Source organism: Nyctereutes procyonoides, unplaced genomic scaffold (assembly GCF_905146905.1).
Source record: "Nyctereutes procyonoides isolate TBG_1078 unplaced genomic scaffold, NYPRO_anot_genome, whole genome shotgun sequence".
In the NCBI taxonomy this organism is placed as follows: Eukaryota; Metazoa; Chordata; class Mammalia; order Carnivora; family Canidae; genus Nyctereutes; species Nyctereutes procyonoides.
The window spans coordinates 55,654,880-55,668,216 of NW_026575043.1; the positions used below are offsets into that span (position 1 = coordinate 55,654,880).

The window sequence follows — 13,337 nt, forward strand, 5'->3', positions numbered from 1 at the left end:
AAATAAATAAAATCTTAAAAAAAAAACTATGAGAACTAACATCTGGGTTAGTAATTTTGAAGCAGTGGTGAGTGTAAGTTATATTTTGATATATCTGCTATAACTATCTTGGGATTTGAAGGTATCTGTGATCTCGATTGATGACCAAGCCTTGGGTACTGCTAATGCAGGTGTGGGCTGTTACCTGCATTCATCAGGGAAGGAAATGCTCAATTTCAGGTAATGAAAATAGAGGAATTTTACCCACTAAATGATCAGCCTCTTAGACTTTCTGGACCACAGAAGAATGTCCCCGAGCCTTGCCTCCCCAACTCAAATGGGAGCTGAGGACAGAGCTGCTCTTATATTGAGTGTCTGGGAAGGGCTGCCTACCACATGGTGGGCATCCAGCACTACTCTGTTGAGTCTCTTGGATCTTCTAAGGAGATAATCATACAGATTGCAGACAAGAGATTTTCTCTTTTCAATCTTTGTCCTCACTTCCTTTCTGGTCTCACTGCATTAGCTGGGGTCTTCCATACAATGTTGAACAGAAGCCATGACGGTGGGCATCCTTATCTTGTTATGCTCAATATTCACTTAGCAATTTATGCAGTAGAACTGTAAAGCACCTACTATGTGCCAGACTCTGAGCCAAGGATAAAGATGGGACAAAATTGAGCTCTTTTCCTGTCCAACTGAGAAGACTGAGCACTAGAAGCATTCTGTGGACAGAAATATTGAAAACATCACTAAAGTCTCCCTACTTGTTATGCTGCTCTCAGGATCCTGATTCCTAAGAAGTATAGAAATAGGAACACCTGGGTGGCTCAGTGGTTGAGTGTCTGCCTTTGGTTCACGGCATGATCTTGGGGTTCCAGGATCGAGTCCCACATTGGGCTCCCTGCAAGGAGACTGCCTCTCCCTCTGCCTGTGTCTCTGCCTCTCTCTCTGTGTGTATCTCTCATGAATAAAAAAATCTTAAAAAAAAAAAAAGAAGTATGGAAATAGGTCCCTGCTGGTGGGGGTCCCAGTCTCCAGGGCATTGGGTAAGTGGGCACTGGCAGTGGCAGCCTTCCCCAGGACCATGGCAGTGCAGGACAAGGAGGCAGCACATGGGAAGGATGATGAGAGGTGCCTCCAGAAGGTGTCAACCCCCTCTCAAATAAATAAATATTTTTTTAAAAAATGGACCAGATTGTGGTTCAGGGACTGAAATAGGAATGTTGCAATAACAAAATGTGACTGAGAAGTCAGACCAGACTGAGATCTTTTTTTCTTCTTTTTAAAGAGAGAATGTAGGGGATTGTGGGGGGAGAGACCACGGGCAAAGGGAGTGGGGGAGAGAGAATACTCAAGCAGACTCCCTGGAACATGGAGCTGGCTGGATCCCAGGACCCTGAGATCATGACCTGAGCTAAAATCAAGAGTCCAATGCATAACCAACTGAGCCATTCAGGTGCCCCCAGACTGAGATGTTTTTAAGAAAGCCTACTGCCCTGCAGGAGTGGGGGAGGGGGCAGGATGGGGAAAAGCAGACTCAACAGAAGCCAGTAGAAACAATACCACTGTGGTAGGCAGACTACAGGCCCCTCAGAGATGTCCCCATCCGAACCCCAGGACCTGTGAACATGCTGTTATACTTGGGGAAAGGACTTTGTAGGTGTGATTAAGAACGTTGAGAGGGGAAGAGGAGACTGGTTATCGGGTGGGCCCAGTGTTATCACAAGGGATTCCAGGAGCAGGGAGAAGAGTCAGACCTAGAGGGCAGGAGAGCTGATGAAAGCAGAGGTCAGAGTGAAGCCACCAGCAGTCGAGGAATGCAGCTCAAAGAGACAAGGAACCGGATTCCCCCCCTAGAGCCTCCAGAAGGAATACGGCCCTGCCAACACCTTGACTTTAGCCTTATTAAGGCCACTTGGACTCTTGACCTCCAGAGCTGTAAGATAACAAATTTGTGTTGTTTTTTAAGCCCCTGAGATCGTGATAACACGTTCCAGCAGGAACAGGAAACTAATACCGCCCAAGGACAGAGACTCCCCCCACCCCCAATTACGCCAGGAGTGGGCAGGTGTGTAGGCGGGAGCCTCCATCCTGAGGTTTGGGAAGAACTTCTTTTTAGGAAAACTGATTCCAGGGCAGTGCCCGAGACAAGTGTGGGCAGAGTGCTGGGGAAGCCCTGGGAGGACAGGGACCCCAGGACGCTGGGCCTGGAAGGCGGGGGGAGTAAGCCTGAGCGAGGGGCTCGGCCTCCAGGCGGGAAGGCCCCTTCCTCCAGCGCGGAGGCGCCCTCCGCAGCCCCAGCCCCGCCGCCCGCGCCGGCCCCGCAGCCTCCAGGCTGGCCTTAGGGCCTCCCGCCCACGCTCCGCCCCCGCGCGGCACACACCGCGGGCCCGAGCCGAGCCCCGGGGCCGCCCTCCGCGGGACGGGAGCGCCGCCAGAAGCCAGCTCGGCTCGCGGAGCGTGTGCGCCGGGGAGGGGCGTGGGTCGGCCCCCCCCGCGGGAGGCAGGAAGTGCTCCCTCCTCCACCCCTTCCCGCAGGCCAGCCCGGGACGGAGTCTCGTGATCCGCGGGGGCTCCCCCGGCGGGGCCTCGGTCCTTGTGCGGGAGCGCGGGCCTGCGGGCGGGGGCGGGGCCGAGGGGAGGCGACTGGCGAGGGCCCGGGGCCCCAGGGGCCGGCAGGAGTCGCGGACGGCGGCGCGAGCGGGTTAGAGGGCGGGGAGGGGGGCAGCGGGGGAGGGAGGGGCGGGGGCGGGCGCGGGGGCGGGCGCCGGGCTCCAGGCTCCAGTCCCGCGGTGGGCGCCGGCCGGAGGGCGCAGGGTGAGTGCTCCGGGCGGCGCGCAGCCCCCGCTCCAAGCCCTCGCAGCCAGAGCCCCCCGGGCAGCGGACCCCCGGCCCCGGCTCGGGGCCCCCGCCCCCGGTTGCCCTCTGCTGCAGCGTGGAACAGCGCCTTCCAGCGCGGGCGGACCGGGATTCCCCCAGGGACTCCCTGCCTGGCCCAGAGTCGGGTGGGGGGGCAGGGCCGCAGACACACAGCTGCCCCGGGACTGGGGGAGGCCCCTTTTGGCCCCAGTTACCTCCCCTCGAAAACGGGAGCACGGACAGGAACTACCCTCTTGTATGGCGAGCCTAACTGGGAGACAGGTGCCTTCCTTCGTCACCTGCTGAGCGCAGCAACAGGTAAGGTGAGTACCATCCTTGTCTCCCTCTTACAGGTGAAGACACCGAAACTCGGGCCAAGCTACTTGCCTCGGGTCCCCCGCCAAAGGAGGCAGAGACAGAACTTACACCCAGGTCTGTGTGAACCTCTAAATCCTTTTACTCATCACCTCTGCCTCCCTAGAGAGACTGCAGGGAGAGAAGTGAGGATAAAGGTAGTACTGGGTGTTCCAGGAGGCTGAGCTGAGCAAACCTCCAGGGCAGCAAATCCTTCACCTGCAAATACTTTTATGGTTTTTTTTTTTTTTTTTGAAGATTTTGCAGGCAGAGGGAGAGGGAGAAGCTGTGGAGCTGGATACAGCTCCATCCTAGGACTCCGGGAAGGCAGAGGCTTAACAGACTGAGCCACCCAGGCCCCCTGGAAATACTTTTAAACACCTCTTGGGGCAAGATGTGCTGAGGAATGAGAATGGTGGGTTGCAAGTTAAACTCCAGAACACAGAGGTGCAGCCCCCCTCCCCAGGAACTTACGGACCTCTATGTAGGACCTCTGCTGGGTGCCGGGGCTCTTGGAGGCTTTGCCTTGGGACTTCACCTCTCCATACCTCGGTTTCCTTGACTGTCTCATGGGGTTAAGCATGCTACTTACCCACAGGATTGCTGAGATTAAGTGAGATGCTTGGTATAAAGTCTTAGCCCAGCAACTAGCCCGAGGTTACTATGGAGCTGTTCCCCTCTGAAAACACTCTGGTTCCAGACGCTTAACCTCAGGTCAGGCAGGGCTATCTGAGATCTGCAGTATTTCCGGACAGCTTCACCAGCAGCTGGAAGCTTCTTGAGTAAGACCAAGGCTCGTGGCAGCAACTTCTCACACTCCTGAGTCCCTGGTGGAAAGACTAGCAGGAGCAGCATTTTGAAAATGGTTGGGTTGAGGCTTGCATAATTCCAGAACTACTCTGAAGTCCCTAAGCCCTTCCGGATCCCTGGTTTAGCAAGAAGGAGGAAGCCCAGAGTCTTATTGCCCCCAAATCTGCTCCTCATCTCATCCCCCACATCTAAGCCAGCAGCAGGTTCTACTCCTCAGCATATCCTGAGTCTGGCCATTTCTCTGCATCATCATCTTTTGCCTCCACTTGGCCTCCCAGCAACCACCCTTGACCCCCCCCCCCCCCAGGTCTTCAGCATTGTCTACCAAGCCCTCTGTGAGATCAGACGCTTGTGTCTTGCTACCATCCTCCCACTGCAGCCACCCTGACCTCCTGTTTCTTCCTTGGACTTGCTAAGGGCCTCCCCCCCCCCACCTTCTTAGGGCCTGTGCACGTGGTCTTCCTTCTGTAGGAAACGCTCTCCCCGGTCATCTTCTTGTGACTTACCTCTTTGCAATTCAGGGACCGCTCTACAAGTTGCCAGATCAAGTCTTCCCTGACCATGACCCTGGCAGGAGCCACACTTGCTTGCTCTCTTACTGCGTTCTTGTTTCTCTTTCTTCCCATGCTTAGCCATGAGTGATGCCAACTTGCTTATGTGTTTCCCTGGTTCCTTGTTTGTTCACTTGTTTGACACCAGGGCCCTGACTTTTTTCTTTTTCACTTCAACCATCAGGGTTCAACTTGTCATTGCTTAACAGCATTCTTTCTGTTTCTACACAGACCTCAGAATTGTCATTCCTTCTAACAGCCCCTTGCCTTCCTCAGCTTTTCTCTAAAGCGGGGCTTGTGGGGTCTTTCCAGGTTCTAGCCATCATATCCAAATTAGCTGGTCCACAATGCACGTGGTTTGGGTTTTTTGTTTTGTTTTTTTGCTACCAAATGATTTTGTTTGAGATAATGTTTTCCAAACTGATGTATTCAAGTCAAGAGTATGATTATTTTGAAGGCACTTGCCATTTATCACCAGAAGGTCACTGAGGAAAAACCATGCCTGGCAATATAGTGCAAGTTTTCCTGCAGCCCCACAAGCACTGAGTTTTATCGCTTTTGTTTTCTCTAGTGTAATGGGAAGGTCATGTATGTATGTTTAACTTTTCTGTTGCTTGAATGAGTGAAGCTAGGTGTTTTTCTATATATGTGCCAATTCTATTTCCTGTCTTGTGAAGGAAGGAAATCTCCAAGGCACCTTAATTACTCCCTTCACCTTTGCTTATACTAAATGTTCCGCTTGAGCCTGTCTCATGAGAGCAGGGCAAGGGCCCCCGGGGGCTAGAACAGGAACACACTGAGGCCGAATTCGGCTGGTTGCAGAAGCTGTTCTGCAAATCAACCAGCAAGAAACTCTTGAGAGTCCCTTGTGCCCGCAGCATGATACTAAGGAGAGAAAGAACTTAGTTTTCCTTAGTCTTTGTGAATAATTTTTTCTTAAATTATAAAAGCACATGGGATGCCTGATTCTTCATTGGAACATTGGGGAAGCAAAAGATTGGGAAATAATCTAAATTCTGATCACTTGTGGGACTACACACATTCCTACAGGGAAATCTTACGGAGTCGTCCCAAGGAGTGTACTTGATCTAGCACACACTGATCTAGAACAATCAAACGTACTGTATTCATCTCCTATGGCTGCTATAACAAATGACCACAAATTTTGGATGGCTTAAAACAACATGGATTTTTTACTTTAAAGTGCTGTTGATCAGATGTCCAAAAGCAAGGTGTTGGCAGGGCTGCCTTCCCTTTGGAGGCTCTAGGGGAGAACCTGTTTCCTTTCCAACTTTTAGAGGCTGTTCACATTCCTTGGATTGTAATCCTTTCCCTCCTCGTCAAAGCCAGTAGAATAACACCTTCAAATCTCTGACTCCCAACTTTGCTTCTGTACTCACATATCCTTCTGTATCTGATTCTCCTGCTGTACTTATAAAGACCTTCACAATTACATTGGACCCACCCAGCTAATCCCCACCTTGGGAGCCTTGATAGAATCACATCTGCAAAGTCCCTTTTGCCATATAAAGTGACATACCGATAGGTTCTGGGGGTTAGGACAGGTGTGCCTTTGGGGGTCATTATCGAGCCTGTCACACCCCAAAGGGAAGTAAGCAAGGTTCAGAGCAGTGTGTGTAGTCTCACATTTGTTTAGGTTCAAAAAGAGAAAAAGAATAAATATGGATCCACTTGTAAAGACAGAATACCTATGAAGGCCACATAGGAAACTGGTTCAGAGTGGCTGCTTCTGGGAAGAATGGGTAGAAAGGAGGCTAACTGGTCATAGTGTATCTTTTTTGAATTATTTCAGCTTTTTAGTACATGCATGTATCACCTACATTAAAAATAAATTTTAAGGGGCATCTGTGGCTCAGTTGGTTAAGCATCTGCCTTTGGCTCAGGTCATGATCTCAGCAGGGAGTCTGTTTCTTCCTCCTCGTCTGCCCCCTCCCAGCTCATGTAAGCTCTCTTTGCTTTCTCTTTCAAATAAATAAATAAATAAATAAATAAATAAATAAATAATCTTTAAAAAAATTTTTTAAGAAGTAACACATACTCATTGTAAAAGTTTAGACCTTTCAGAATTGAAGGAAAATACCTACAAAAATCAGTCTAAATCACTCTTTTTGTCCAGCAATAATCACTGTAAAAGAGTTCGTCTATATCTTACAGACTTATTTTTTAAAAAGCATTTGTAATTTTTCATGTAGATGGGGTCATACTGTATTCATTATACTGTAATGTGAATTTTTTTGTTTTGCTATATTGTTTACCTCTTTCCTCTTCCCCATGTGCTTTAACAACACTAGGGTTTCTCACTCTTCAGATATACCTTAACTGACTTAACCAGACCCTCAGTGGTGGACATCTAGATATTTTGCTGCTTTCCAGAGCATTCTCAACAGTGTAATGTACGTGTGTGTATCTTTTTTTTTTTAAGTTTAAACTGGAGTGAAATTCACATAACATTTTACAATTCAGTGAACATTTAGTGAACAATTCAATGACATTTAGCACATTCCCAATGTCACACAACCACCACCTCTATCTATCTAGTTTCAGGACATTTTCATCAAACCAAAAGGAAGCCCTGCACCCATAGAGCAGGCACTCCCACCCTCCCCACCCCATCCCTGGCAACCACCAGTTGCTTTCTATCTCTGTGGATTGGCATATCCTGGGTATTACTTATCAGTGGAATCATGTAATATGTGAAGCTTTGTGTCTGGCCTCTTTGATTTAGTATAATGTTCTAGAAGGGTTCATGTATGTTGTAGCATGGATCAATACTTCATTTCTTTTTATGGTTGCATAACATTCCGTTGTATGGATATACATCTTTTATTATATCCATTCATCCTCTAATGGATACGTGGGTTATTTCCACCTTTTAGCTATGAGTATGTACTTAAATGTATTTGAGTGCCTGTTTGCAATTCTTTTGGTTATATACGAAGGATGTGCAGCCTTCCACATAGGCTTTGAACTTTATGCTATTTTTAGACACTGTTAACAGTTACCAAGTTAAAAATAATTTGTAACAAAGTGTTGCAGAGCACATACTAAGATAAATGATTGCAGGATGTCAGATCTAGAAAAATGATCCCTGGGTGGCGCAGCGGTTTGGCGCCTGCCTTTGGCCCAGGGTGCGATCCTGGAGACCCGGGATCGAATCCCACATCTGGCTCCCGGTGCATGGAGCCTGCTTCTCCCTCTGCCTGTGTCTCTGCCTCTCTCTCTCTCTCTCTCTCTCTCTCTCTCTCTCTCTCTCTCTGTGACTATCATAAATAAATAAAAATAAAAAAAAAACAAAAAGCTTTAAAAAAATAAAATAAATAAAAAAAATAAAAAAATGTTTTCTTATTTTCCAGATCCAGAGAAGACAGGAAAATGGCCACCTGGGATGAAAAGGTAAATTAATTTTGGTGGACGAGCCATGTTAAAGGACCTCCCCAGGCCTGAAGACAAATCTGTTGGGTGTCTCAAACAGGATAAAGGGAAAACACGTGTTTGGGATGTTCCTGCCATACCAAAGTGTCTATAAAACAAAGGTGAAAACTATAACAGGAATTCATAAACCTCAAGATAGTCTAAAAATCTGAATCAGAGCCTTCAAATCCCACCTCTGCATTTTAATAACCATGTGTCATTTAGGCCAGGACCCTCACTTCTCTGAGACCTCTGTTTCCTTATCTAGGGAACGGAGAGAAAATTATCCTTGTTCCTGAAGGCTTGTCGGGAAGAGGTGAGGAGACAGTGGTCTCAAAATGCTAGGCCGATATTGAGCCCATAAGTGCTTTTTCCCTACTGCCCATTTTACAGATAAAGACAGTTGAGCACAGAGAGGTAAAGCCACTTGCTCAAGATCACACAGGTAGGAAGTGGCAGAAATAGGATTTCACCATGGTCTGACTCCAGAGCAAATGCTTTGCCTCCTGTATCATGTGACCATCCCAAGCCGAACTATTAAACCCTGTCCTTGATATCTGGGGTGCAGGTATGTTGGGTTTAGGGGGACAGCAGTTGTGAAAAGTGAGGATGAGGTAGAAAGGAAGTGTTCGCTTTCATTTCAGCTGTTTCCTAGGAGGGTGCAGGGGTCGAGCCACGTAGAGCTGTCAGGATGGTGCTGGAAGCTCCAGGTAGAAGCAGGGTAATCAGAGCAGGATCCAAGAAGCAGGGTCATGGGATGATAATGATGACTCCTTTAATTCCAAGAGTCATTTGGATTTTAGAGCTGTTTACAGTGTGGCAGGGGGAAATGGCCCAGGGTAGATGCTACCAATTCTGATTTTAGAAATGTTGAAATCTGGGGAAAATGTTCATCTTTAAATTAATGAAATACAGTGGCAGAAGTAGTAGCAATAATAACCTGAACAACATCTATCGAACACTCCGTGCCAGGCATTTGCTAAGGGCTTTCCATGTCTTTGTTTTTTTAATCCTTACAACAGCCCTATGCATTAAAGCATTATTATTTCTTTCTCCCATCTTACAGATAGGGTAATTGATGCACAGCAAAGTTTAGCAATTTGCCCAAGGTCACACAGCCAGCAGGAGGTTCAAACCCATACTGCCTGGCTTCCAGGCCCTAATTAGTGACTAGCGATTGCGCCCTTTTTCAAACACAGTCAATCCCAAAGATAGATGAGGTCTCCAGAGGGAAGAGAGCAGGGAGTGAGATCACAGGGGCAATCCTCCCCAGCAATCCTCTAGGGCAGATTCTTTCCCTCCGTCATTAATTCATCTAACAAGTGTTTATGGACACCAGCTGTGTCCTGGCACCCTCCATAGCTATCAGGCTGTAGCAGCAGCAAAGCAGCAGACTGGTCCCTGCCTGCCTATGGATTCCTCTCTAGCGGAGAGACAGACCCCTATCAAATCACAAAACTGAGTGTGTAAACGTGCACATGGACAGAGCTGTAAAGGAGAGGCTGTGGTTGATGTGGGCCCCTCGCTGGGGCCACTGAGATCTTCAGACCTTCTGACCAGATCAGAGCCTCTCTGACCTGACTCCTGGAGGGCCGGACGAGGTCACCAGGTACAGGAGGAAGACCAAGAGGGTGTCTCGGCAGAGGAAGCAGCCTATGCAGAGTCCAGAAGGCAGATGGAAGGGAGGCCTCGAGAAGGCCAGGGTGTTGCAGTGTGGTGGGGGGCCAGGAGGTGCTAAGTCTGGAGAGGCAGGGCCAAGCAGAGTGCAGGGGACACCGAAGGTTCTGGTGCTGGTGCTAAGAACAGTGGGTAGGCAGGGCAGCGACCAGTCAGGCCTGAACTTGGGAAAGTTTGTCTGGTGTCCTGTGGGGAAGGGAGGAAAGGCCAGCAAGGTGGGAGCCCTCCTATAGGAGAGCGGGGTGTGCATGGTGCTGGAGAGAAACAAGTGGGTCGGGAGGGATTTGTGAGTGAAGTGCCCATAATATGGGGGCCAGAGTGGCAGTGGCAGGTGCACAGAATGTGGGACTGATGTTCAGAGGAAGAAGTCCCCTTTTGGAGGGTCATGAAAGGTTCTGCAGAAGAGGGAACCTTTGGATTTGAACTTATGGGGTCCAAGGAAAGGGCGTTTCCAGTGGCAGAAAGAGCATGGACAAAGGCCTGCATGCGGCTCATGTAGAGTTCCCCAGAGCAGAGGACATTTGTGGGGGGAGGGCGATGGTGGAGGTCCTCCAATGGCCAGCTGAGGAGACTGCACTTTCATCACAGAGAACCCTAGTTCTAGAGCGGATTTCCTGCCCACCTGGGAGATGGTAGCATACTACCTGCTGCCCTGTGACTCCAGGCCGTGAGCTCCAGTGAGAGCAGCTCAAGGCTGGACTGCCTGGATTCAAATCCTATCTCTGCCCCTTGGGGGCTGTGTGACCTCAAACCAATTTCTGAACCTCTCTGAGCCTCCATGTCCATGACCATGAGTGGGGTCAACAGTCCTCAGCATGTAGTTGTGACCCTTCCTGGGAAGGTACTGGAAGCACAGTGCCTGCCTCCTGAGAGTGAGGAATTCCAGGAGTTCCAGTGATTGTCATTAATCAAAGGCAAATGGAACCAATTCCTACTTTCCTTCATTTGTAGTTCCCTATTAAATCAGGCAAACCCAAACAAGTGGAAATGCTCGATGCTGGTTATTCTGTGAAACCAGCTCATGCCTAGTGAGGGGCTGGATCAACCCATACCACCGTTCTGGACAAAATACAATAGTCTGTGTCAAGAATCGTGAAAACATTCATAATCAAACCTGGTCCTCTCGCTTAAAAGGAAATAACCCATAAAAAGAAAACGAATGGATAGCACTGGATTTCGTAGCACATAAGGGGCCACTGATAATAGATGTCCACTATATTGTCCTATGAAGAAAATAATGCTGCCATTTACTATGACATAATGTGACAGAACACTGAAACTGGTCAATTGTGAGACATTCAGATTTCAGGAATGTCAAAATATGAGAAAATGTAGTCTTCGAATCGATGATAAAGGTGCTAGAAATGAGGAGCAGTTGGTAAATGCAATAGTGAGAGCTTTAACTTCTTGGTGAAATTTCTTGGCCATTAAAAAGGCATAAATTTGATGTGCATAACTAGGAGAAAAATAAGATACAAAATTGTCTGCAGCCTCTGATTATAATTAGACACCTTAGGCAGAAGATAGGGCTTGCATGTGGGGATTAACATGAATTTATGTCTTTTTGCTCATGTTTTCACAATGCTGAAGGAAATAGATCTGGGGTAAAGGTCTGCCGGTGGTTGAATGACAGCAGGTAAAGCTGGGGATGGGGACTGTGCAGGGGGCTCTGAATGAAGCCAGGGAACTGGTGGGCTGGGTGAGGGGAAGGGGGATGGCTTAGAACCGCAGAAGCACAGAGTAGGACTGCAGAACCAAGGACCCACTGGGGGTGAAGGGTGAGGACAATTGCTGGGGGGATGGGAGGGGGAGGGACTCCCAGGAGGAGGGGCACAGGAGCCTTTTTGTCATGACACAGAGGCCAGGACAAGGGGATGGCAGCAGCAGCACTGTCACCAGCCAGGGAATATTGGGCTTGTAGCAATTGAGCCTCTATTGATGCAAAGAGCAAGTTCCTTTTAGTAATTTATGCCTGTGGAGTGAATTTGTGTTTTTAAAAAATTGTTTTAATAGAATTGCTTTTAGGAGCTTTTTAATTGTCCAGCTGCCCTGGTGTTTAAGGGGAAAATGATGGTGTTGTAAGGAGAAACTGGCAGGGTTTTTTCAGACCCATCTTACTGGTAGCCAGCTCTGAGAAGGGGGCCTGTGGGGGGCCCCTTCCCACCTCCCTGCACCTCAGATTTTCTCTTCTGTGAAATGGGAACGGTGATACTCCCTCTAGAGTTGTGGGGATCAAAGAAGCTCCTGAATGGATACTGTTCACTGAGCCAGGGCCCGGCTGCAGGAAAGAGCTTGTTCACCCGGTGATGAGGATGAGCTGGGTTCTTAGCCGTCAGCTGACCTCGTCCTCCTCTCAGATGATTGCATGACACCAGCCACATCTGGGGAACCGGGAGCCAATATGCTGAGAAATCGCTGTAGCCCTTTGCTCCTTTCTTGTGAAGCATCTGGAGCTTTCAGTTTTATTTACAGTGCTGGTACTCAACTTTGGCTGCACATGGGAGATCCCAACATGCAGGCCAACCCCAGACCGACCGAATTGGTCCCCTCCCATGCCCCCAGCAACCGTCCTCACCCTTCACCCCCAGTGCGTCCTTGGTTCTGCAGTCCTGCTCTGTGCTTCTGCGGTTCTAAGCCATCCTCCTTCCCCCCACCCAGCCACCAGTACCCTGGCTTCATTCAGAGCCGCCTGCACAGTCCCCATCCCCAGCTTTACCGGCTGTCATCACAATCTTGGGGCCTGGGACCCAGGCACTGGGTTTTTTAAAAAGGTGGTTTCAAAGCGCAGGGAGGCCTGAGAGCCACTGGTTAGACTATGGCTGGGTAGGGCCTCTCTCCATGGGCTGCATCACAGTGAGGCAGGGTAGAGGGGTGTCCTGAATTCTGTTTGTCCCATCTTTTCCACAGCCAAAGCTTTTTAAGATGTTGGGGCCACAAGTTGCCTGGATGACTCAGTCACACTAGTGATAGGTCTTCATTTCTGGCCAAATAACTGTTTTTTTTTTTCTTGTTATATTTTTGTTTTCTTTATGCTTTCATAATGAAATAACATGACTGTGCTTCCCAGTTAACATGGCTGATGTCACATGCTTTGAACCAGGACTGTCTCCTCTCTGGCAGTCATTCCTCTACCCCAGGCAAATCGACCAGCCACAGCCTCCCCATGCCTGTGTCTTTCTAACTCAATCCATTGGTGACTCCTGCAATCCATTAATGGGGTGCTGTCAGTCGTTTAAGCAATGAAATGGAATAAAATGGAAAACATGAATGCTCACACTTACAAACTTTAGTCTTGGTTGTAGAACACACATATGTCGGCATGTATTACAAGGCAGGATTAAGATGGTTTTTTTTCTCATTGAGTAACACAGGGCTGAGCTCCCTGCCAGCCCTGAGCTCTTCCCAGCTGTGAGCCAGGTCCAGGGTGGTGTTCAAAGAGCAAGAGGAGGGGGCTCTGGGCCCGGCTGCCTTGGGCTGCCTGCCTCAGGATTGGAGCTCTGAGTCTCATTGGCTGTGTGCCCTGGGGCAAGTTGTTCCACCTCTCTGTTCCCAATTTCCTTGCCTGTAAATGGAGATGCTTCAGTCTCCACCTCCCGGGGCTGTTGCAGTGTGTTCACAGAAGGCTTTGTACAGAGCTCAGAAATGGCAGGTGCTGGGAGTGGGGGGTTAGTT

The 13,337-nt window shown here is 49.0% G+C and overlaps 1 protein-coding gene across 4 annotated transcripts in view; it reads left to right on the top strand.

Moving 5' to 3' along the window:
• The first annotated feature begins 2,400 nt into the window (after positions 1-2,400).
• HVCN1 (hydrogen voltage gated channel 1) overlaps positions 2,401-13,337 on the top strand; it is a 33,828-nt gene continuing 22,891 nt past the window's right edge. The window contains exons 1-3 of one of the 4 annotated variants that reach the window (XM_055322544.1): positions 2,401-2,686; positions 3,195-3,273; positions 7,931-7,970. In XM_055322544.1, the coding sequence (XP_055178519.1) occupies positions 7,950-7,970 (21 nt within the window). In that variant the 5' untranslated portion in view covers positions 2,401-2,686; positions 3,195-3,273; positions 7,931-7,949. Of the gene's footprint in view, positions 2,687-2,733; positions 2,800-2,835; positions 3,165-3,194; positions 3,274-7,930; positions 7,971-13,337 lie in introns of those variants that run through there. The other 3 variants (XM_055322545.1, XM_055322546.1, XM_055322547.1) reach the window with 3 other exon arrangements.